The sequence below is a fragment of the Palaemon carinicauda genome, chromosome 30 (assembly GCF_036898095.1).
Source record: "Palaemon carinicauda isolate YSFRI2023 chromosome 30, ASM3689809v2, whole genome shotgun sequence".
Classification (NCBI taxonomy): Eukaryota; Metazoa; Arthropoda; class Malacostraca; order Decapoda; family Palaemonidae; genus Palaemon; species Palaemon carinicauda.
Window position 1 is genome coordinate 61,105,639 of NC_090754.1, and position 25,368 is coordinate 61,131,006.

General features: G+C 42.5%; 2 protein-coding genes across 4 annotated transcripts in view; one reads left to right on the forward strand and one right to left on the reverse strand.

Moving 5' to 3' along the window:
• LOC137623206 (kinesin-like protein KIF14) overlaps positions 1-12,411 on the forward strand; it is a 224,063-nt gene extending 211,652 nt beyond the window's left edge. For 2 of the 3 annotated variants that reach the window (XM_068353920.1, XM_068353922.1), the window contains exons 27-30: positions 6,170-6,284; positions 9,389-9,476; positions 9,723-9,873; positions 10,107-12,411. In XM_068353920.1, coding sequence (XP_068210021.1) covers positions 6,170-6,284; positions 9,389-9,476; positions 9,723-9,873; positions 10,107-10,585 — 833 coding nt within the window. In that variant the 3' untranslated portion in view covers positions 10,586-12,411. The remainder of the gene's footprint in view (positions 1-6,169; positions 6,285-9,388; positions 9,477-9,722; positions 9,874-10,106) is intronic. The other variant, XM_068353923.1, reaches the window with a different exon arrangement.
• The window catches only part of LOC137623207 (HMG box-containing protein 4), a 96,842-nt gene continuing 83,877 nt past the window's right edge, over positions 12,404-25,368 (reverse strand). Inside the window, exon 10 of the mRNA XM_068353924.1 lies at positions 12,404-12,848. Coding sequence (XP_068210025.1) covers positions 12,675-12,848 — 174 coding nt within the window. The 3' untranslated portion in view covers positions 12,404-12,674. The remainder of the gene's footprint in view (positions 12,849-25,368) is intronic.

Sequence of the window (25,368 nt, forward strand, 5' to 3'; positions counted from 1 at the left end):
TCTAGGAGAAGGACAATCTAAAATCAAACCATTGTTCTCTAGTCTTGGGTAGTGACATAGCCTCTATACCATGGTCTTCCACTGTCTTGATTTACACTCGGGCACACTATTCTATCGAATTTCTTTTCTTGTTTTGTTAAAGTTTATATAGGAAATATTTATTTTAATGTTGTTACTGTTCTTAAAATATTTCATTTTCCTCGTTTCCTTCCCTCACTGGGCTATTTTCCCTGTTGGAGCCCCTGGACTTATAGCATCCTGCTTTTCCAACTAGGGTTGTAGCTTAGCAATTAATGATAATAGTAATAATAATAATAATGTCCGAGAGCTGAATCCTGAACTACTTCCAGCTTTACTCTAGGGGTCTCATCAAATATTTCAGGTGGATATGACCAAGCGTCCAGTGCTTCCTTTCTCACAAGATCCATAGCAATCAACTCGAAAGAAGATGCGGTCACTATTTTCAAGGTTAGCGAGGCAGCAACCTCCCTCTAGATTCTCAACTTGTTGGGCACACATCCCTGATTACTCTAATCAAGGACTTATGCCAAATGAATTGACGGAGCATCACAGTCATTTTTCTATTCTCCAGTGAGAATTTTGCAGCTGTGTGTCTGCAACCAGATCTATCAGGAGATTGAAGATGACGACAGGTGCTACATGGCTATTTCGGTTCCGTTTAACTAGCAGACCCTGGTGCACCACTAGTCAGACCAATATCTCCTATATGGCTGATTGGAGCATGGAACTCGAGATACAGGAACTCTGGAGAAAATCGTCTTTAGGATGGATTCGATCGGTTGTGATCCCCCTGAATCTTAGCACCTGACTAAAAGACAGGAGGGCATTCCTTGAGAACATTCCTTAGTTGGGTTCAGGGTCAGTCAATGTCATGGCAGTGGTCTTGTAGGCAGTGGTAGGCAGTGGTGAGACTGAAAATACTTAGGGAGACTACTGAAGAAGAGCAGTGTTTTCATACACTAACTGTTCTTAGAGTGAATCCAATATCAGGTGGATTGCACATAGCAGAGATCTGCCAAAGAAAAAAATTAATGTAGCTGGCAGCTACCACTGCATTCCTAAATGATGGGACTTTCCACGCAGAGGAATACTCCACCTCTAACTTAATTTTGCCGAGAATACTGGTGCAGGCACCAGTCAACCACTCAAACTGTCATCAAGTTAGTACCTGGTACAGTACTCTATGCCAATCTGGCTCAGTACAGACCAAAGACTGTATACTGAAGAAAGATAGGAAGGCTGGGCCTAATAGCACTCAAATGAGTGTGCTATGAAAAGATGCCAGATACTCCCATCCGAAACGAATGGCTCCATCTATTGAGTGAGCAGTTGAACATTCAGAGCCGTAATCCTTACGGGAATATAGTATGGAGTTGATTGTAAATTTGCGACATATTATTAATTTGCATTACTACGTCAGTATATTTTATTCTTATATTTATGACGTTCTTAAATTTTAGATAAGTAAATTGTAATTTTACAAATAGGTACATTTATAGATTAAGAATACCTATCCTTATGTTTCTCAGTCTGTTTTTTCAGAAACTTAATAGCTACAGTAGGGTCCCAAATTATGCGAGAATTTGGTCGATCAATGACCTCGTATAAAGGGAAAATCGTATATTTCGAAACACACAACTAACACAAATAATTCCATTGGGGCCATGGCAACCAGCAACTTGCCTATTTAAACGTGTTTACTACCCATTTCCAATACTTTCTTTGTACTATACTGTATTTTTTTATGATATCAAATTGTTCTTCTGAATAAATCAAACATTTACTATATTTTAAAGTTCTAATAACTTGAAAAAAGGTTAAAATCAAAACCAGGATGGGTGTAAACACCGTATATTTCCCGTTATAACACGACCCCAAATACAGACAAATTTTAATGTTTGTCATATCTATTGTATAAGACAACTGGTGAATAGCAAAACCATCATTCTATAGACTAGCTTTTGTTGTATCATTGAAAATCCAGAATTATCAAAATAAAGGTGAGTTTATATCATGCGTTTCCTAAACACGCCAAAAAGCACAATAAAAAACGACAACCAATATTTTGTTTACGTTTATCTCTGATCATAACGAAGAAACAGACGCATTTACACATCTGTGTATAGGTTAGTTTTTGCATCGAAAGCAATCTTACCAAGTATTGATTATATGGTTATTTTGTTATTACCAATGTTCTACTTAATTTTTCTTAGAAGTTTCAAAGAAATGGAATTGAATGGCATTTATATAATGTTTTTATGACGCCGCTAAACGGAAACCTTCCATTCGTTTACTGTACGCTCCATCTTCGATCATAATAAACAAACGAAGGCATTAAACACGCATGATGAAAGTGATAAATAATGATATTAAAAGCTTTTAGTAAATATGTTATTACAAATATTATTTACCGTATCTATATAAATTCCTACATACGTAGCAAAGCAGGAAAACTATTTTTTTTTTTTTTTTTGCGTTTAATCAACAATAACAAACTGCCGTTAATGACAATGATAATTTACGATAATTCGAAACTGTTACTAAAGATGATTGTCTATTCTATATCCAAAATACTTTTCTTAGCTTTAGTTATAAGTCAACTTGTACCCACTTCAATTATGAAACCATCTAAAAAAGAAGTAAGAGAAGAAGCAAGTACTAGGTCTATTTTTAAAGTTATCGAACAATTAAGTTACCGCTATAACGTTCGATGTGACAGATGGTGCGAGATTGGAGAAAGTAAGGAAAATTGAATCATGATTGATTTTCAATATAACTTAAACTTTGTGAAGCAACAAAGATTTCATTTCTTAGTGAGAGAGAGAGAGAGAGAGAGAGTGTGTGTGAGTGTGTGTGTGTTTTAAATGTACTAAACAAAAAAAAATATGATAGGATTATAACACATTGGTGCTTATATAATATCAACTGTATAGATGTTTTGAATAAGTTAAGAAATGGTATAAACAAATATTTATTACTGTATTTATATTCTTGAGAGCGGCAGCTAGACATCAGTTGATCTGATCACAGCCAAAAGTAAAACAAAAAGAAGTCAACAATACTCGATTTTTAAAACTCGCCCGAAATTTAAAAACAAAAGTACACGTTTTCTTAATGTGCAATAAACTATTTAAAGAGTAGCAATTTTCTAGAATAAAATGATGTTTCCTAAAAATTAGAGGTTTGCTGATGAAATCGGATCCCGTATTTTAAGCTACGATTGAAATGGATGTATGGGAAGATGGTCTTCTTGTTGGAGGGGGTCTGGGCTCTCCTGCATCCTTCAGTTTCCTGACCCTCTCTACCATCTCCTCCACCGCCTGCAGAGGGAACACTGACTCACCCCACAGGGGTAAGTTCTTAAGGGCCCTCGCTTCCCTGTCCGGAAGCCTCCTGACCAGTTTGCTGAGAACTGCCCCTTTTTCGAAGAATCCAATTGGCCGCCTGTGAAAGGGACTGGTAGGACAGGAACTTGAGGGCGTTACCCCCTGAGCTAATCAGCTCCTTCAGCAATGTCTGGTTCTCCGGAACCGGGAGGTTGTGCGAGGCCTGAAAGCCCACCAGGGTGCAGGCCCACCAATCTAGCCACGACGAGACGTAGACCAGGTCCATGGCCAAATCCTCCATCATGGAGGTCTCTGACGGGGAGAAGCAAACTGGGGCGACGGACGCTCTCTCTTCTGCGGCCCCCTGACCTAGGATGGCGACTGCAGGTTCTACTGTACAGGGACCCGCACGGCGCCCTTCAGGGAGTAGAACCGCTTCTGGGTCTTGAGACCCTTGAGGAGCTTGGAGGCGCTCCGACTCTTGGGGGCGTCCGCATGGCTAGCCACCATCTTGTCGATATGCACCATGCCCAGCCTAACGTCTCTAGCCAGGGGAAGAGCCAGTGAGGGCCTCTGCTGCACGGGGGTATCGACCAATCTGCTGCGGCCCGAGAGCCAGTCTTCGTCTGTGGCGGGCTTCGGCTCGTCCAGCCTGTGGTGCCGTCTAATGAGGGTTATAACTTCCTGTACTCTGAGACCTCGGCCGCGGAGCCTTCCGCGCCATCTCCTAGGCCCTCTGTCGGATGTTGCTCTGTCTGTCTGTCGCAGCACACCCTCGGCGGTTCTGGATGGAGGACGGTCATCGCCGCTGGGACGGAGGCCTCCGTCCTGGGCTTGTCTCTCCCCACGGGGGACCAGGCTTCTGCGGGCTTCCTCGTGGTTGCTGGATGTCTCTCGCGTTCCGGACGGCTTATCGAAGACTTGGAGGCTGGGACATGGCTGCTAGGCCGAAGGGGCGACTCTTTCTACTGGGCGGATGGAGTCGGAACCTTCTCGGACTTATGCCTGTTTCCTGGGGCCCTTAAGTGAGGACTCCCTCCGACGCTCGGACCTGCAGCAGGGGACGTACTTTGTGGAGAGAGAACGAGTCCTTGGGAGCCAGCCAGAGGTACCTGGAACTGCTGAAGCACCCAGGAGGTGGCTGCGCGGGAGGGCGACACGCACCCATTCCTCTCTCAGGGAGCGGCTTCTTCTGTTCTTCCTCCTGGGGGATCTAGCGTGCCTCTTGACGTGGCGAGATCTAGAACGGGAACGGGATCGGGACCTCCTCCTGCGGGACCTGTCTCGTCTTCTCCTTTGGTCCCTTGGAGCTCCATCCTCCGAGGAGTAAGAGTATGACTCAAACGAGGAGCCCGAAGACCTGTAGGACCATACCGAAGGTTCCGAGTCATCCCGCGTTGCTGGTGGTTCCACGTGTCGATCCGTAGGCGACGAAGGCTCCAGAAAGACGGGAGGGAGCGTTGCTGAAGGTGCTGGAGGAGAGCGAGGCAACTTCTTGCTGGGGAACCAGGCCTCGAACTCTTCCTCCAGCCTCATGGGCGACTTGAAGGGCATCCTCGGCGGTGCCCACGAGAGGGGATCCGACGGCGGCGAGTCCTTCTCGGCGTCTCCCCCGGCTGTAGACGTACCTGAAATACAGGCCCATGAAGCGGGGGAAGAGGCTGCAGCAGCCTTCCCCCACATAGTATCGTCGGAAGAGACGGGCCCTGCTGGCACCAGGACTCCGTCTTCCGAACACACTCCCGTCCCTCCCTCAGGCCCCCCACTTGCCTGGACCGACAAAACATCCCCACTAGCAGGTATCTCAGACTCCTGGGAAAGAGCAATGGGCCTCTTCCCCGCAACTGACTTACATCGTTCCCTATCCTGGGTAGGGGAAGGCGGCTGAGAAGCTCTATCTGACGAAGCATCAGGAGAAACAAGCGGCAAGGAGACGCTCGGCTTCCTAGGCGACCTCTTGGACGCCTTCTTCTTCTTGGTGCCGTAGCGCAGCCACTGCAGCTCGTTTCAGGACTCGCACTCCGGACACGTGGCTGTAGGGGAACACGCTGCCCCTACATGACGAACACAAGGAGTGCGGGTCGACTTCAGGCTTCGAAAGAAAAGCGCCACACGATTTACCAGCCATAGGCTTGGGACAACGACGGGGATGCTTAATCACGCACTAGTAAGGCACCGCGAGACGCAGGAACACAGAGAGAAAGGGTATGGAAAGAGCACAATGGGACCACGTTAGGACCGTGTGAGACACAAAGGGGGTCGGGAACACAAAGGGTCGCACTGGATAAGGAGAGCGCGTTGAGATGTTATCGCGACGCGACCAGAAAACTTACTTGAGATCGAGACCTGAGCAAGCTTGCTCTCTGACCCCGGGTTGCCTTGTGGCGCATATCACTCCGCCAGAGGTTACCCCGCATAGAAAACGGGAGTAGGGTAAACTACACAAAATTCTGGTCGGTCGGGAGGAGATCCCCAGATACTCCTAAGAAAGTAGTTCGAGGTAAGTACTCCGTGTTGGAACAATTATTAATTAAAGGAAGAAGACCTACCCACAAGTCAACTAAGTTCACCTCGTTAAAAATTTAACAGCTGTTCCAGCTTTTCTGAAGTCATACTCCTATTAAAGGACTCGGGTTTGTATAATTAGGAAAAATACACATTACTATAAAAAGATTTTATTTTTCAGACTGTATTCTATATTTATTTATTGTGTACATATTACTATGTTTTTCTCATGTAATTCTATAGTCATGATTTTACTGTATTAGCATTGTGCTTTTTATTTTTAGTTCGTAAGTCAAGTACTGTATATATTTTTTCAGGTGACCCTTTGTGTGTGAACTTCACAGAAGGACTAAGATGTGGACTAGAATTATTACTTTTGAAATCTGTAGATTCAGCAGTACATTCTTCCAACATCTTGTCAGATTGTAAAAGGTAAGCTGATTTATAGCATTCTGATTTCATGGTACTATGTATCTTTTAGGCTCATGTCTGAGAAATTAATGTTGATGAGTGTACTGTGTGATGATTAACCTTTAATATATGAAGGAATCCTTGAGATAAACCCCAGGGTCTCAAGTTGTCTTTACCTACAGTTGGGCTATCATAGATGCCTCTGCTGCCATTCTTATTGTTTTGGTGAGTCCCAGATTGTGATCAGGACTGGTATTTTGTTCCTTCCCTGATGTACTGACCTCTTGTTTTGGGAGAGATCTCAAACTCTTTATTTTCTCCGGAATATCCTTCCTCTATCTTATTGCCGTTAGGGTCTGTGATGAGGGTACAGAGGATGGATGTCCATAACCTCACGTCTCGCAAGCCGATGATTCGTGCTCATAATAAGACGGGAATGGAAGGAAAGATTTTATCTCTTCCTCAGAATTTGAAAACTGAGGGAGAATATCAAGATGTTTCTGGGGTTTCCCATCTGGCTTCTCTAAATCATGATGTCGAATAATACTTGGGGAGAATCCGACATCCTCTTGAAATGAGGGTGTTGTTTTCTGAAATGCTGTCGGGAAGAAAAACTAGGAAATGGCAGACTTGTTTCCACAATATGTTGTTGTTCTCCTCAAGGTACTTGTGTCTGTTTTTGGCACATACATTGCTGACGTTAATATAGCAGCAGTTTTGTTAGATGCACCTGGGAAATTATATGCCAGTCTAGATGAGGATGGTAATATGCCTTTTGCTAGATGCCAATGTATTGATGGTTTCATGATATAGTTCGGCAATGTGTGGTCAAGGTACATTTGTTTCTGTAACTTTGCTCCATTTTGCAAAGAGCAAATTCTTTTCAGTACCTGTAAAAGAGAAAGAGCTCTGTCTTTTGTGGATCTGCTGACACAGTGACAGACTCGCACTCCCACTAGGCCTATATGCTAGTCTTGGTGACCCATTCAGGGTCTCATATCACTTCAGGTCAACAATATAATCGTTGTACCTTTCTTGGGGACCTGTTGGTCATTTTCCCCAAGAAGAGGACTTACTCTCCAGATCTTTTGGTGTTAAAATAAGGTCACCCTAACAAATAACAAGCTTCCTCCAGTAAGATGGACTCTTCCCGTGAAGAATGTAACCTTAATGTTTCTCCTTCGGTGTTTTGTTCTCAATGGCATAAAATTCATCATCACCTCCTCCAACACCTATTGACGCAAAGGGCTCGGTTATATTTCGCCAGCCGTCTGTGTCTTGAGCTTTTAAATCAATACTTCTCCATTCATCATCTACTTCATGCTTCATAGTCCTCAGCCATGTAGGTCTGGGTCTTCCAACTCTTCTAGTGCCTTGTGGAGCCAAGTTGAATGTTTGGGTAACTTATCTCTCTTGGGGAGTGCAAAGAGCATCCCCAATCCATTTCTATCTACCCCTCACCATGATCTCATCCACATATAGCACCTGATTATTCTCTAATAGTTTCATTTCTAATTCTGTCCTGCCATTTAACTCCCAATATTCTTCTGAGGGCTTTGTTCTCAAATGTACAAAATCTGTTGGATATTTGTTTCATTGTCATACCACGACTCATGTCCATACATTAACACCGATCTCACTATACTGATATATAGCTTGATGTTTATATGTAATTTCAGGCGATTTGATTTCCAAATTTTACTTAATCTAGTCATTGTCTAATTTGCTTTTTCAATCTTTCATTAAACTCCAATCCTGAAGACCCTGTATTAGCGATCATAGTTCATAAATATTTAAATGATTCCACCTCATTAATCCTTTTTCCTTCCAGTATTTCATTTTCCAATGCATATTCCATTCTCATCATCTCTGTCTTTCTCTTATTTATCTTAGGTGACAAATTTCAGGTGGTTATGGGTGATATCCCTTTCACTATGGAAGAGAGAGCCCCATGATTTCTAATATGTATCTGAAATAAAGGGGTGTTCTCTCGAGCTTAGTCAGCTCACGGGAATATGTTAGCCTGTTGGTATTATCATAATCCTCTATTAATTGTACAGTCAAATGATCTTATTCTAGCTGGATTGTCCACACAATCATCACACTGACTTCCGCCCGGAGTAGATGAGCTAGCTGGTAACTATACAATGTTACCAAAGACTCGCACATCCCTTAGAATTCTGGTCTTGGTAAAACAACAACAGAGTGGACCCTTCAAAATAACAAGGGTTTTTATTTGCATCGGAGCAAATACTTTTCCATATTTTTTTCAAGTTATTGAACTAGAAGTTGGATTAAATAGTTTGAGAAAAAGAGGTTAGTTTATTAGAATTTGGTCCAAAATTGGAACTTGCATGATACATGATAAAGTAAATTTTTATCTGTGAAAATTTGATGCTTACACAAGAAGCAAAATTGCAAATATTACGCGAGTAAATGCAATATTACTTTAATTTACTTTATTAATTTTTAAGCCCAAAATTTACTAATTGTAACAAAAAATTAATTAAATTATGAAAAATATAAAAGTTATCTGCCCTTAGAAACCTGTGATAAAAGAGAAGTCTGCAATATAGATTTACATATACAGTATTAATAAATCCACGGTGTACTGAGGGAGGATTAGGTGAACTGCAATATGGTGAGGGATAACTGTACTATACAGTATTTAAAAATTATTCAATAAATATTACTGTCATAAAGTAATTGTCACTTCACAATTATAATACGAGACTTTGAAAATAAAATAAAAAGTATACATGAAACATAATGAGAAATTTACTTGTATTACCTTAATCACAAATGCTAATCTCACTATTACTATTATTACTTTTGTTTTACCATCGGGAGCCTCTGCTTCATGTACTAAATCAATAGGATTTTTTCTTTGACCTAATAGGTTATTAATCTTATATTCTACACTCCTTTCTTTAAGCTTGGGACTAGCATCAGTTCATAAAACTTAGAGATAGATGAATGAATATAAGAGCAAATTTATATCGAAGAGAAATTTGATGGATTATTTGTACATTAATCTCTATCAATAAAAATTTATCTTCTATAAAACAGGCCTAATTTAACACTTCTAACTCTTATGTGAAGGTAATTTTTGTTTTTTCTTTCAGCTCTGCAGGCAGCAGTAAAGTTTTAGAGGCAGCTCAGGCTGCCATGCATAACATTGCATTATTCTTGAGAAAATTTGCTAAGCTTAATGTAAGTAGTTTGATAAACATGTTCACAGTTGATTCCTGCTTTGCCTTTAAAAAAAAATACTAAAAAATTTCAATTTGTCCATATTTTGCTGAAACAAAACTACTTAAAGACTGTGCACATAATTCAAAATTCAGGGCAAAACGCCAGCATAAGCATAAGGCTGCTTGGATAGAATTGTGGATATTCAAAATAATGCTGGACTATGAAGAATAAGCCTCAGATTTTTCTTTTTTGGTTCCATTACAGGCAGCAGTTGAATATGGGCGGGAAATCCCAGATGACGAACAAAGGGATATCATAGTTGAATGGGTATTCAAGGTAGAATCTGCTTCAGATACAATAATTCATTTACAAAAGTCTCTGGTTAATATTGGAGAACATGTTGAGATGCCACAAGGTATGGTGTATCCTGTTTGTAAAAATATATCTTTATTTTTTATTGATTTTATTTTATTCAGAGAGCAGACACTCCTCAGCAGCATTAGTTTATGCCAAATACAAAACCAGACTCCCTGATATATAGTAAATTTATACGGGTTCTCTTTATAGTAAATTTTAATTGGATAAATTCTTATTAAGATTGTCCTATGTATATAAAAGTATTATGCTAATAACAATATATCCTTCCAGCTTTAAATTCTGAAATGTGGAGAAGACTAGCAGAAGAGCTAAAGGGAAGATTGGAGAAACTACTGTGTTTTGCTGGTATCCGTGAAACTTCATTTGACGTAGCAAATTGTTCTTTATCATCAAACCTTGACTCAGAAGACAGTGCCAGTTTCATGGAGGAACTCCAAACCATTGCCAAGGTTTCTTTGAGGTCTGTGGAAACACTAATCGATAATGTAAGTATTAACAACAGTCTCAGTTTTGACGAACTAGTTTCGCAGGACTTGCAAAAGAAATATTGTGGCTACTGGCCAAGGAACTGTAATGAATACAAAATGTTTCTCCAGAATCAGAAATCAAAGCAATATCCCCAGTCTCCCAGAAAGAGTTCTCTCCGTACATCAGCTGCTCCAAGGGAAGAGAAGAAAGTTAGGTTTGATGTTGAATATGATTCAGCATCTGAGAGTTACATTGAAAACATAGATACCATAAATGTGTGAACTTGAATCCACTTATATAATACTGTATAATCATGGTCATTAATATAAGTAAATATTTGATCAGTTATCCACTGATGATGTACTGCATTCTATAAATTAAAGATAACTAATGTAATGTATAATATATAGCTTTCACTGTAAATTAACATTGTAAGAGTTCTGAACACAGGCAATTACATCAATAATTGAGGGAATGGGGCTTCCCCATTGATTGCAAAACTTTGGGTGTTATTGATGATAAAGTAAGAAATCTACTTTTAGCAGTGTTAAACTTACATCTCGTGAGTATTTTTGTTTGACACAGCTGACTGGGATGTTGATCGTTTGTAAAAGATCTCATATTGAATGCATTACTTAACATTCATTTAATAATTGTAAATTTACTCAAGTAACATGTTCAATATTTTTACCTTGTATTTATTTAAAAAAAAATTTAAACTATTATCTGTGTATATATGTGCTTTCTTTAGAGTAACATGTATGTCCTAATATTTAAAGTGCCATTACACAAATTAATCTTCATTAATCAGGTGTTTTTTGAAGTAATAAAAAAAAGTTGGTTACACTGTACAAAGGTAGTTTTGAAATAATTGTTTGTTCACAAATGAGTAACTTACTGTGTGGTAGTTAGTTTGAAAAGTAAACTTTTCAGACAGTTTCTTGTGAATGACTGATGTTGAATACACATTTTATAAATTCTTTTCACACTAATGATATAATATACATGAGACACAGTAGTAAACTGAGTGTGTGTCTGATGATTATTTTACACATAACAGTACATTATTAATAAATTACTCAGGCATTGTAAATGGATCATGATCATCATCTTGTACACATTTTGCAACTATGGTAGCTGAATAACTTCTCTATTATACCCAACAATTCAACTTTCTTTTTGTAGCTATGTATTTTCACTTGTGTCTGTGTTTTAAGAGCAATTTGAGAAGCGCTGTGCTTTGGGGTAATGATGATGGTATTCAGAATTTTTAGTAAATACCAAAAGATGAAAGAAACATACAGGCAACATGTGAGCAAAACACAAGACATACTGACAAAACTCAAAACATACTGACAAGGTTCATCTAAGATTTTTCAATAACTTAAAAAAAAAATTCATTTACGGTTGTGAAAAGTAGATTGGTATTGTGACTTTTTGTGTATTTGCGACTTCCTGAACGTATGTTTCCTTTATATTTTTATGCAGGAATTAGCTACAGATTGCAACAGATAAACATTTATTGTTGATTGACCTGGAGTTTATAAAGTTTTATATTTTTAATGAAAATGGCTAACATATTCTTAACATTTTTCAATTACTGTATCTTGTTAGTTTTAATAATATGCTTTGTTGCTGGATATAAACCCTGTACTAGTTACATTCATCAGAGCTACAGATACATAGGAAATGCTAAGATAGTATTTTAGTACATTTTAAATTTATTTTGCCAAAATCCTAGAATTTCTTCTAGCTTTTTCTTACTGGCATTTATTTTCTTCTTTTGGGGGATGGAAGCTTTGTTTGAAATGCTTCAACAGGAATCTTTATAGCAAATCAAAAGTATCCCACAAAGTAGGAACTTTTAAATACACGATTTCTCCCACTTCCTTTCAATTCGTTGTATTTCATATTTTTCCCCCTCCATTTCAGTTTACTATTAATTTTCATTGTTCTAGCCTTTTGCCTTTAACCTCACAAAATTAGGAACTCTAGGGCTAATTGTACAGCTTTTGTTTGCTCTTGTATATAAAATCAATGTAATACACCATAATGTTATTGTAAATTAGGACCACTTAAGGGTGTGAAATAAAAAAAAATAAAAATCTTTTTATATTTTGTTACTATATTACATTTGTACTAATTATACTTAATATGAAATTTTATAAGAGGAGTAATCTCATTATCCAAGATGAGGTCAAAATAATAACCCACTGATGCTAATTGCTATATGTTGAAAAACTAAAATCCTCATAAAACAATTTTATGTAAATTCAAAATGTGTTATTGATTAGTGGACGTAAGAAATAACAAAAGTACCTATATATAATAATTTGATGACATAGTTTATATGAAATGGTTTTACTTAATCTATACAATGCCAGGCATTATATAAGCAATGTTATCCAGAATGGTCATTAATGTTGTCTCAGGCACTGCCCCTCTCATCTGCTCCACTTGAGCAGTGAGGCAAGTCAGGGGGCCCAAAACACACAACATGGAATCCAGTAGCACGGAAAGACTGCCGGACACTGCTATCTGACCCTGAGATAAAACAAAAATTTGATTAAGCATGCGGAAATGGTCTACATTACTTATTGTCGAATAGTATTGTATTAGTAAACACAATAAGTTACAGGAATATGTTATTTTGATAATAAAATAAATTTTTGAATATACTTACCCGGTGATTATATAGCTGCAACTCTGTTGCCCGACAGACAACTCTAAGGTAAAAACTCGCCAGCGATCGCTACGCAGGTTGCGGGTGTGCCCAACAGCGCCATCTGTCGTCCAGATACCCAGTACTCAATGTAAACAAAGACTCAATTTTCTCCTCGTTCCACTGCGTCTCTATTGGGGAGGAAGGGAGGGTCCTTTAATTTATAATCACCGGGTAAGTATATTCAAAAATTTATTTTATTATCAAAATAACATTTTTCAATATTTAACTTAGCCGGTGATTATATAGCTGATTCACACCCAGGGGGGTGGGTAGAGACCAGCAATATATGTTTACACTTTTATGAGCTAAGAGTTTTTATTTCATTTTAGAAGTTATCAAAATAACAAAAACAAAATAAATAGGTACCTGGTAAGGAACTCGACTTGAACAATTACTCTGCCTTTTTAAGTACGTCTTCCTTACGGAGCCTCGCGATCCTCTTAGGATGCTGATCGACCCCTAGGATCTGAAGTATCAAGGGTTGCAACCCATACAACAGGACCTCATCAAAACCCCTAATCTAGGCGCTCTCAAGAAATGACTTTGACCACCCGCCAAATCAACCAGGATGCGAAAGGCTTCTTAGCCTTCCGGACAACCCAAAAAACAACAATAAAAACATTTCAAGAGAAAGATTAAAAGGGTATGGAATTAGGGAATTGTAGTGGTTGAGCCCTCACCCACTACTGCACTCGCTGCTACGAATGGTCCCAGTGTGTAGCAGTCCTCGTAAAGAGACTGGACATCCTTTAGATAAAAAGACGCAAACACTGACTTGCTTCTTCAATAGGTTGCGTCCATTATACTTCGCAGAGATCTATTTTGCTTAAAGGCCACGGAAGTTGCAACAGCTCTAACTTCGTGTGTCCTTACCTTCAGCAATGCTTGGTCTTCCTCACTCAGATGGGAATGAGCTTCTCGTATTAACAGTCTGATAAAAAAGGATAAAGCATTCTTTGACATAGGCAAAGATGGTTTCTTAACTGAACACCATAAAGCTTCAGATAGGCCTCGTAAAGGTTTAGTTCGTTTTAAATAGAACTTAAGAGCTCTCACAGGGCATAAGACTCTTTCTAGTTCATTGCCTACCATATTCGATAAGCTGGGAATATCGAACGATTTTGGCCAAGGTCTAGAAGGTAGCTCATTTTTGGCTAGAAAACCAAGTTGTAGTGAACATGTAGCTTTTTCTGACGAAAATCCGATGTTCTTGCTGAAGGCATGAATCTCACTGACTCTTTTAGCTGTGGCTAAGCATACCAGGAAAAGTGTCTTTAAGGTGAGATCTTTCAGGGAGGCTGATTGTAGCGGCTCAAACCTGTCTGACATGAGGAATCTTAGTACCACGTCTAAATTCCAACCAGGTGTAACCAAACGACGCTCCTTCGTGGTCTCAAAAGACTTAAGGAGGTCCTGTAGATCTCTATTGTTGGAAAGATCCAAGCCTCTATGCCGGAAGACCGATGCCAACATGCTTCTGTAGCCCTTAATAGTGGGAGCTGAAAGAGATCGTTCTTTTCTCAGGTATAAGAGAAAGTCAGCTATTTGAGCTACAGAGGTACTGGTCGAGGATACAGATACTGACTTGCACCAGTTTCGGAAGACTTCCCACTTCGATTGGTGGACTCTAAGGGTGGATGTTCTCCTTGCTCTAGCAATCGCACTGGCTGCCTCCTTTGAAAAGCCTCTACCTCTCGAGAGTCTTTCGATAGTCTGAAGGCAGTCAGACGAAGAGCGTGGAGGCTTTGGTGTACCTTCTTTACGTGTGGCTGACGTAGAAGGTCCACCCTTAGAGGAAGACTTCAGGGAACGTCTACTAGCCATCGAAGTACCTCGGTGAACCATTCTCTCGCGGGCCAGAGGGGAGCAACTAGCGTCAACCTTGTCCCTTCGTGAGAGGCGAACTTCTGCAGTACCTTGTTGACAATCTTGAACGGTGGGAATGCGTATAGATCTAGATGCGACCAATCTAGGAGAAAGGCATCTATATGAATTGCTGCTGGGTCCGGGATTGGTGAGCAATATATTGGGAGCCTCTTGGTCATCGAGGTTGCAAAGAGATCTATGGTTGGTTGGCCCCAAGTGGCCCAAAGTCTTTTGCATACATCCTTGTGGAGGGTCCATTCTGTTGGAATTACTTGCCCCTTCCGACTGAGACAATCTGCCATGACATTCAAGTTGCCTTGGATGAACCTCGTAACTAGTGATATGTTTTGACCAGATGAGCAGGTCCCTTGCGATCTCGTACAACGTCAGTGAGTGGGTCCCTCCTTGCTTGGAGATGTACGCCAAGTCAGTGGTGTTGTCCGAGTTCACTTCCACCACTTTGCCTTGAAGGAGAGACCTGAAGCTTTTCAAGGCCAGATGAACTGCCAGTAGCTCCTTGCAGTTGATATGCATTATCCTTTGACTCGAGTTCCATAGTCCCGAACATTCCCGACCGTCTAATGTCGCGCCCCAGCCTACGTCCGATGCGTCCGAGAAGAGAACGTGGTTGGGAGTCTGAACAGCCAGGGGAAGACCCTCTCTTAGGCTGATACTGTCCTTCCACCAAGTCAGGCAAGACTTCATCTTCTCGGAAATGGGGATCGAGACCACTTCTAGCGTCTTGTCCTTTTTCCAGTGAAATGCTAGGTGGTATTGAAGAGGACGGAGGTGTAGTCTTCCTAATGACACAAACTGTTCCAGGGATGATAGCGTCCCTATCAGACTCATCCACTTCTTGACTGAACATCGTTCCTTCTTCAGCATGTTCTGGATACATAACTGGGCTTGGCTTGTTCTGGGGGCCGACGGAAAAGCCCGAAAAGCTAGACTGTGAATCTCCATCCCTAAATACACAATAGTTTGGGATGGGACCACTTGTGACTTTTCCATATTGACAAGGAGACCCAATTCCTTGGTCAGATCTAGAGTCCACTTTAGATCCTTCAGACAGCGACGACTGGAAGAAGCTCTGAGAAGCCAGTCGTCCAAATAGAGGGAGGCTCGGATGTCCGCTAAATGAAGGAATTTGGCTACATTCCTCATCAGCCTCGTAAACACAAGAGGAGCTGTGCTTAGGCCAAAGCACAGGGCTTGAAACTGGTAGACAACCTTTTCGAAAACGAATCTCAAAAGGTTGGGAGTCCGGGTGGATGGGGACGTGGAAGTAGGCGTCCCTTAGGTCTAAAGAGACCATCCAGTCTTCCCTTCTGACCGCTGCTAGAACTGACTTTGTGGTCTCCATGGAGAACGTCTGCTTTGTGACAAAGACATTCAGAGCACTGACGTCTAGCACCGGCCTCCACCCTCCTGTCTTCTTTGACACCAAGAAGAGTCGGTTGTAGAATCCCGGGGTTTGATGGTCCGAGACTTTGACCACCGCTCCCTTCTCTAGTAAAAGAGACACTTCCTGTTTCAAGGCTCGTCTCTTGTCTTCCTCTCTGTACCTGGGAGAGAGATCGATGGGGGACGTTGCAAGAGGGGGTTTCCGTACAAAAGGGATCTTGTACCCCTCTCTGAGCAACTTCACAGATTGTGCATCTGCGCCTCTCTTTTCCCAGGTCTGCCAGAAGTTCTTGAGTCTGGCTCCCACTGCTGTCTGAAGAAGCTGGCAGTCAGACTCTGCCCTTAAAGGACTTGGTTCCTTTCTTCTTTCCTCGTTTCCCTTCGGCACGAGCACCTCCTCTGCTGGAGGCTCTGCCACGAAAGGGCGGAATAAAACGGGACGCTGGAGTGTCCATCCTTGGTCTAGCTGACAAGGTAGGCAAAGGGGTAGCTTTGCGAGCGGAGGACGCAACAAGATCGTGAGTGTCCTTCTGTATCAATGAAGCGGCTATTTCCTTAATCAGGTCTTCTGGAAAAAGGCACTTGGAAAGAGGAGCAAAAAGAAGCTCGGATCTCTGGCACGGTGTAACTCCAGCTGAAAGGAATGAGCATAGGTTTTCACGCTTTTTAAGGACTCCGGACACAAATGATGCAGCAAGCTCATTAGACCCATCACGTACGGCCTTGTCCATACAGGACATAATGAGCAAGGAAGTCTCTTTCTCTGTCGGAGAGATCTTTCTGCTTAGGGCTCCTAGACACCAGTCTAAGAAGTTAAAAACTTCGAAGGCCCTAAAGATACCTTTCAAAAGGTGGTCCAGGTCCGAAGATGACCAACATATCTTTGAGCGTCTCATGGCAAGGCGGCGGGGAGAGTCTACCAGGCTTGAGAAGTCGCCCTGGGCAGAGGCAGGAACTCCCAAGCCGAGAACTTCTCCCGTGGCATACCAGACGCTCGATCTAGAAGAGAGTCTAGCAGGGGGAAACGAAAAGGCTGTCTTCCCTAAACTCTTCTTGGACTGCAACCATTCTCCTATAACCCTCAAAGCTCTCTTGGACGAGCGTGCGAGGACGAGTCTAGTAAAGGCAGGAGTGGTAGACGGCATGCCTAACACAAACTCTGACGGAGGAGAACGAGGAGCCACAGAAACAAACTGGTCCGGAAACATCTCTTTGAAAATGGCCAAAACTTTCCTAAAGTCCAAAGAAGGTTGAGTAGACTTAGGCTCGTCCAATTCTGATTGTGGTTCATCTATGTGTGCAGCAACATCATCATCAGAAAGTCCCTCATCCGATAACTGATGAGGAAACGGCAACGGAGTGGGTAACGGCTGGTTAGCTGAGTCCGGTCGCACGGGTGCATGCGTGACTGAGCCGGACGCAACGTCATGGAACTGTTGCCCAGTCTGTGAGCTGGCAACAACCATGGCAGCGCAGGGACGCACAGCGTCTACTCCAGACTGTCTGGACTGATGTGGGTGCGCAGTGGAAACCACACTGGGTTGCGGAGGTTGACGCACCGCGTCAAAACAAAGCAACTCTGACGGTTGTTGAACCTCCCGAACGTCAACTGAGACCTCCGTGCGTCGCTTAACGTCAACATGCGGCTGGCAAATCACACTGGAACGCATGGGTGGCGGAACTCTCTCAACTGGTGTGCGTGAGAAGGTTACCTCAGTGTCCACAGGACGCACAACCGATCGTGTGGAAGATTGTAGGCTAGGTACTGCACTAGCTGGTGCGGCAGCAACCTTCTCCGCACGAAAGTCCTGCATAAGAGACGTCAGTTTTGACTGCATGTCTTGCAGTAGAGACCACTTAGGGTCTACGGGAGCAGGTGCAGCGACAGACGGTGTTACTGTCTGAAGCGGTACCGCTTTGCCTCTCTTAGGCGGTGAGCAGTCATCGGATGACGGCAGCGAGTCCGAACTGACCCAGTGGCTACAACCGGGCCGTTGGACTTGCGCTGAAGGGACCGACTTGCGTTTTAACGGTCGTGAGACCTTGGTCCAGGGTTTCTTGCGAGAAACACCTTCCGAAGACGAGGTATAAATGGGCTCTCTCGTCTTAGTGTGGTAGGAGCGATCTTGGGTAGATACGCCCGATACCACGGAGGGAACGTCTGTTCGCTGATTAAAGCCTCTCGAACCCATTTGTCGTACGACATTGCTTCTCCCCTGGACTTGGGAGCTTGCAAGAGGTCCCGGACTAGGAGGACGACAGGCACGAACAGACGAACCCTCAAACGCAACACTATCCACAACACTATCACTCGGCACTTTAGCACTTCCCACTGCACTTTTGCACTTAAGCTCCTTCACATCCGCCATGAGCTGATTACGGTCACTAGCAAGGGACTCAACTCTCTCACCCAGAGCCTGGATGGCACGCATCATATCAGCCATCGAAGGTTCCTGAGTGCCAGGAGGGGGGTTAGGAGCAACCACTACAGGGGAAGGAATAGGTTGTGGGGCATGAGGAGAGGATATATCAATAGAACGAGAAGAACTTCTCCTAACTCTATCTCTCTCTAGCCTACGTGTATACTTTTGGAATTCGATAAAATCGAATTCCGAAAGCCCAACGCACTCCTCACACCGATCTTCCAATTGACAGGTTTTATCCCGACAATTGGAACAAACAGTGTGAGGGTCGATAGAGGCCTTCGGAAGACGCCTTGAACAGTCCCTAGCATTGCACTTCCTAAATTTTGGGACTTGTGAAGGGTCAGCCATTTTGAATTGGTCAAAGGGAAATTCAAAAAACTATCAAAAAGTCATCAACAAAGAATCCGTTATCAAAAAGAGTTCAAGTATTTGTGTGAAGAGAAACCCTGCACAGCGAAAGCTCAAAACTAGAATAAAGTACTTCACCAATTAGTTGTGAAAAAAACTCCAGTTAAGCAACAGCGAGTAAGTACGTCTTGTCGATAGCTCGACAGAGAGAAAATTGAGTCTTTGTTTACATTGAGTACTGGGTATCTGGACGACAGATGGCGCTGTTGGGCACACCCGCAACCTGTGTAGCGATCGCTGGCGAGTTTTTACCTTAGAGTTGTCTGTCGGGCAACAGAGTTGCAGCTATATAATCACCGGCTAAGTTAAATATTGAAAATTGTATGTATAGGATACAGTAATTATGAATGATAAGCAATTTTCTCTTTTCTGAAGTAAAGTATATTATACTAATACAGATTGTATGTATGTATGTACATACATCATGTTATGCATATAAATCTGACTTATAACACAACTTAACGGATCTCATTCATAACTCAAGGACCTCATGTACTTCCCCTTCAGGGTAACGATCTCGCTTGCTAACCAGGCACTCTGCTAAAGGGTCCACCCCCTCACATGCTGGCCCTTTATTCGTGATTAGTTCGCCATGCTTGAGCAAACTCCACCTTGAGGTTCTGGTAAGCATACTCGTGGCTACTTGCCAGCTCTCTGGAGCAGGAAGGAGATTGCTCTCTACCTTACTCCTGTTCCACAATGGGCACCCCATCATTGAACGAGTGTACAAAATCCCGCCAAAACACCCTGGGTGGAGGATCAGGAGGGGGGTGTAAAGGTTCAAAGTACTGTACAGTATTGGCATTTGGCCTCAACCTCACCTCAAGAAGGTTTACAAAGGTAGTGATCAAACTCCAGAGCTTGTAGGGAGTTCAGATCACAAGCTATTTTAGGATTGGTTGATATAGGCGAAACAAAAATTATTCCTCAAATACACAAATCAAGATCTTAGGTTTTTTTGCAACTTTGCAAAGTCAATACTAATTCCAAGCTTTACAAAAGCATCTCAGAAAAGAATTCAAAGCAGAATCAGAGCCTGAGTTTTGAGCCACTTCTCTTCCAGAGGCAAATGGAGATGATTTTGGGCCTTCTTCAGTTTGCCTTGATAGTCAACCAGGTGTTAAAGAACAGACTGAAAGACCTCAATTGGGTGGGGAGAAGGGTTGCTCTAGAGGTTTTGGGACAATCGGGTTCAGTTACCTGATTGGTGCAAAAAATTTTCAGGACTTGGACGATGCTTAATTCCTTGGCAAAGTCGGTCACTGCCAGTTACTATGATATATTCATACAGATGCGTCCAGTTTGGGAAATAGTCCCTTAGTTTGCAGCTTTTTACAAAAATGTGTTGAAACTTATGACAGTCTTTCAGACATTGAAGAGAATTTTCATGTAAATATCTTCTTAAACATCTAAGAGGTGGTCTGTTGCCCCAAAACGGGGATTCTGCTTGAGAATTCTCAATGCAGTGACCCTTCCCATTATGAAGTTTCTTCAGGAGAGATATGTGTTCCTCTCACCATTCAATCTGTTGTTATTTTGGAACAATAACCAAACTTTATAGTCTTCCCAAGCAACTTGGTACCAATATTAATTTATAAATTGATGGATAAAGGAAGATTTCTTTCATAGCTTTGGGACACAGTTTATCAGATTTGCCTGATGTACTTCAGGCTGGGAGAGATACCAAGCCACACTAATAACTGTGGCACAGACACCACAATGGCCATGAGTAGTTGTAAAGGAGGGAGTATAGGAAATGAAGGGGTATAAGGAACATGGGCAAATATCAGAAACTAATGCCACCCACAGTATCCCACTGAGACCCCAGCCAAGTATGGGCCCCCACTCTATTCCTCCTAATATGGTACAGTGAATTAAATGTTGGTCTATTGGTCCAAAGCCCTGTTAACTTTAAGGTAAACTGTACCACAGACATCACCATTAAAGGTGAATAGCAAGTGTTGAAATGAGGTATCACAAAATATGTACCAAGTCTCCCTGTGAAGGTTTTCAATAGTTACTGCAGGTCTGCTGTTTTCCATTCCATAAAGTTTGTCACTGCAACAATGTTATGAGCTTCTTATGTTTTAATTTTTAGATAAAAATTACCTTGGACTTCTGCTAACTGTCGGAAAGGAATATACTCAATGTTTTTCTGCTTTCAAGACAAGCAGGTACTTTAAATAAAAAAAAATTAGAACCAATTTTTCTTTGGCAAAACTAATAAAGAATTCACTGCTACCTTCCAGTATACTTTGACCAAAAATACACACACTCCTGTTTTCAAATGTACTTGATGTATATGTAGCAAAACAATTGATTCATGAAGCTTTTCCTACAGCCCAAAATAGGATAAATTCAGCATATGTATCTTCTACCTCCATGGTGACTTTAATGCTAATCTTTCTTTATATACCATGGAAAATCAGAATCCTATAGAATAATCTATAAGTATTGCAACTTAATCCTCATAGAAAAATCTAGAAAAGGGATTTTGACGAAGGAAAAATCTATTTCTGGGAAGAGGCCTGTGACGCCCGGTGAGAAAGGTCCTTCCTTATACCTTTCCTAATATAAATCTTCCAAATATACTAGAGAAAGATAAAAGCATGGAATGCAGAGGTTACAACCCTCGCGCGAACACCTTGTAGGTGTCGTGTATTAAACAAAGGCGTGTGTAAACCACTATTCACAGGTTGTCTTCCATTTAGATAATCCCTTCATCAATGGGGAGGGCCGTGACAGGCCCTAGATAACATGGTTGAACTCCCCAACGACACTTACCACGCGCGCCCTCTAGGACATCCTTCTGCAAGAACATATGGCTTGGCAAGGAAAAAGAGGGGTGGGGTCCGTATCAAATAACCGGGAAGGGTTTCACCGGGCGTCACAGGCCTCTTCCCAGAAATAGATTTTTCCTTCGTCAAAATCCCTTTTCTGGGGCGGCCTGTGACGGCCGGTGAGAATGTACCAGAGAATGCCTTCCAAGCCCAATAAATTAATAACATAATAAGGAGAAAACAAACACCATGTAAGGCAATAATATAATACTGTAAGTAAACATAAATCATAAACTAGCCATAGGCATAGGGGATGTAATGCTAAAATAATATGAGGACCAGGGATCACCTGAGTGTCCCGTCGTGAAAGGAATCAACCTTACATGTCTAAGCATATCTAAACTTTACAGGAATGGTAATTACAATAACAGTTAAATCATAACAATTAAACATGGCAAAATAACTTAGGGCTAACGAACCACCCAGGAGAGTGGCGACGTGGTGTGAGAGGTGGTCAGGAGGGAGGAGAGAAGAGATGGAATAAAGAAATAATCAGAGATTAATGGGGGGAGATAAGACTCCCCGCTGCAACCGTAGGGTATTTAAGGGCCTGTAAGTTCTTTAGATAGTGGCTTTTGAAAACCATAGGAGATTTCCAACCCGTGTATTTTTTTAAGGTCATCAAAGTCCATGTTCTGGAAGTAATTGATAGAGGTAGCTATTGACCGTATATCATGAGCATGGGGAAATGATTCCGGGTTAGCATGTTTAATGAAGTAGAGGATTTGTTGTCTGATACCTTGAATGGTCAAAGTACCACCTTGTTCCCTGATAAATAAGGGGCCAGACAAGCGGGTGGCAGATCTAGCTAAAAAGGTCCTGAGAGTAGTGACTGGACACAGCGAAGGATCCTGGGGAAGAGAGATGATCTTCCAAGGGGACCACCTATTTTGCGGGTCCTCATTTTTTGCTAGGAAAGCTCTGTCTGGGGTAAGCAGTACTTCGCCTGTAGGGAGGAAATCTATGTTTTCCGGGTTACGTGAGAGCGCTGCTAGTTCTGAGATTCTAGCACCTGAGGCCATAGCTGATAGAAATAACGTCTTCCTAAGCAGAGTGATATAAGAGCAAGACTCGTTGTCAGTGTCCGACGCGAGTTTGAGGACATTGTTCAGAGACCAAGAGACTTTTTGTGGCCGATCCAACGGCCGAAGCCTAGCACATGCTTTTGGAATAGATGAGAAATAGGAATCAGCTAGATTAATGTTAAACCCAACCAGGAATATCTTCTTCAAAGCTGACTTGATGGTAGTTATAGTGCTAGCTGCCAAGCCCTTGTCAAATAAGAACCTAAAGAACGAGATGGCTAAATTCGGAGTCATACGAGTGTGGTCTGAATTCTTTAGGAAACCTGCTAATTTCTTAACAGCCGAATCATATTGACGAATTGTCGAGTCCCTTTTGTCCGCTTCGATGAAGAGAACGTTTTCCGGGTCAATGTTTGCGTCTTTATGAGCTGCAAACTTCATGAAGTCCACAAAGTTAGGGTTTTGGCTATCCTTGAGGAATCTGACACAGTCTGTGTTTGAATTACTTGGGTTAGTTTGGGGAATGGAATCCGGAAGGGTCGGAGTTTCAGCTCGAGGAGGAGAGGAAACCAACTGCTCTTTGGCCAGTGAGGTGCTACTAAGGCCACTGTCCCCCGGAAGGAGCGTAGTTTGTGCAATACTTTCATTAGAAGATTCACTGGTGGAAATAGGTAAATCTTCCTCCAATGGTTCCAATCCAGGGTTAATGCGTCTATGGCATAAGCCTGAGGGTCCATGTTTGGTGTCACATAACAAGGAAGTTTGTGATTCATCTGAGTTGCGAATAGATCTACCTGAAGGCCCGGAACCAGCCTGAGTATCCACTGGAATGAAATTATGTCCAGAGACCATTCTGATTCCAGTGGTTTCATCCTGGATAGTGAGTCCGCTATCACATTCTGGACTCCCGCTAGGTGGGTTGCTGACAGGAACCAGTTCTTTTCTGCTGCCAAGGTGAAGATAGTGACCAGGATCTGATTCAGGTTGGGCGACTTGGATCCTCCTCTGTTGATGCAGTGTACTACGGCTGTGCTGTCTGACACTACTCTGATGTGGGTCGACCTCGGAGGAGAGAGCCTCTTCAGGGTCAAGAACACTGCCATGGCTTCGAGAACATTGATGTGGAAGTGTTTCATGGCGGGTGACCAAGAGCCCTGAAACATCTGACGTTCGTAGTAACCCCCCCATCCACTCAGAGACGCGTCTGTATGAATTGTCACTTGTGGGGGTGGGAATTGAAGAGGAACCGATTTGGAAAGGTTCTTCGGTTCGGACCATGGCTGTAATCTCATTTTCAAGACAGAGGGGATTTTCGAGACCTTGTCTCTTAAAGGTACTGTGGCTCTCTTTCTCCAAACTCGATTGATGTCTTTGAGTTTGGCTTTCAATAGGCGATCTGTTACTGAGGCGAATTGAAGAAGGCCGAGGATTCTTTCTAAGGCTCTTCTGGACACCTGCCTGTGTTTTAGAAAATTCTTGACCTTGGTAGCTATTTCTCTTACCTTTTTGGGAGGTAGAACCAGCTTGTGCCGTGCAAGGTCCCACTGTATGCCTAACCATTCAGAGCGGTCTGATGGAAGTAGGCGGGATTTTTGGAGATTGACCCGAAATCCCAGGTTGGCGAGAAAACGAAGTACTTTCTTCGTAGCTCTGTTGCACTCCAGGGCTGACCGAGCCCAAATAAGCCAATCGTCCAGATAAGCAACGATCTGAATCCCTTGGTTCCTGAGTTGTTCTAGCACCGTCTCTCCCAGTTTCGTGAATATCCTGGGTGCAATGTTGAGGCCGAAGGGCATGACTTTGAATGCAAAGGCTTTCCTGCCTAGACGGAAACCTAGGTAAGGAGAGAAGTTTCGAGCTATTGGTACGTGATAATAGGCGTCGGTAAGATCGATAGAGGTGGTGACGGCCCCACGGGGAAGCAGGGTACGTACCTGAGAGATGGTCAACATCCGGAACTTGTCGCAGAGGATGTAAGAATTTAGCTTTGACAAGTCCAGGACCACTCTCAATGCCGACGAGCCTTTCTTCGGAACTGTGAACAGGCGGCCTTGGAACTTCAGCGATCGAACCCGTTTGATTGCTTTTTTCTGTAGTAACTCGGTGGTGTACTCTCTCAGAATGGATGTGGGTCTCTGGAAGAAGGTCACTGGTGGAGGAGGGGAACCTTGTGACCATTTCCACCCCAAGCCTTTGGAGACTATGCTGTGAGCCCACGGACTGAAGGTCCAACGGTCTCGAAAGTGGTAAAGTCTCCCCCCCTACCGGAACTATATCATTGCGAGGGAGTGAATCTAGGTTCTTTACCTCCTCAAGAACCCCTTGTACTAGGTCCGCCTCGTTGACGGAACTGTCCTCTAGCCCTGTAGC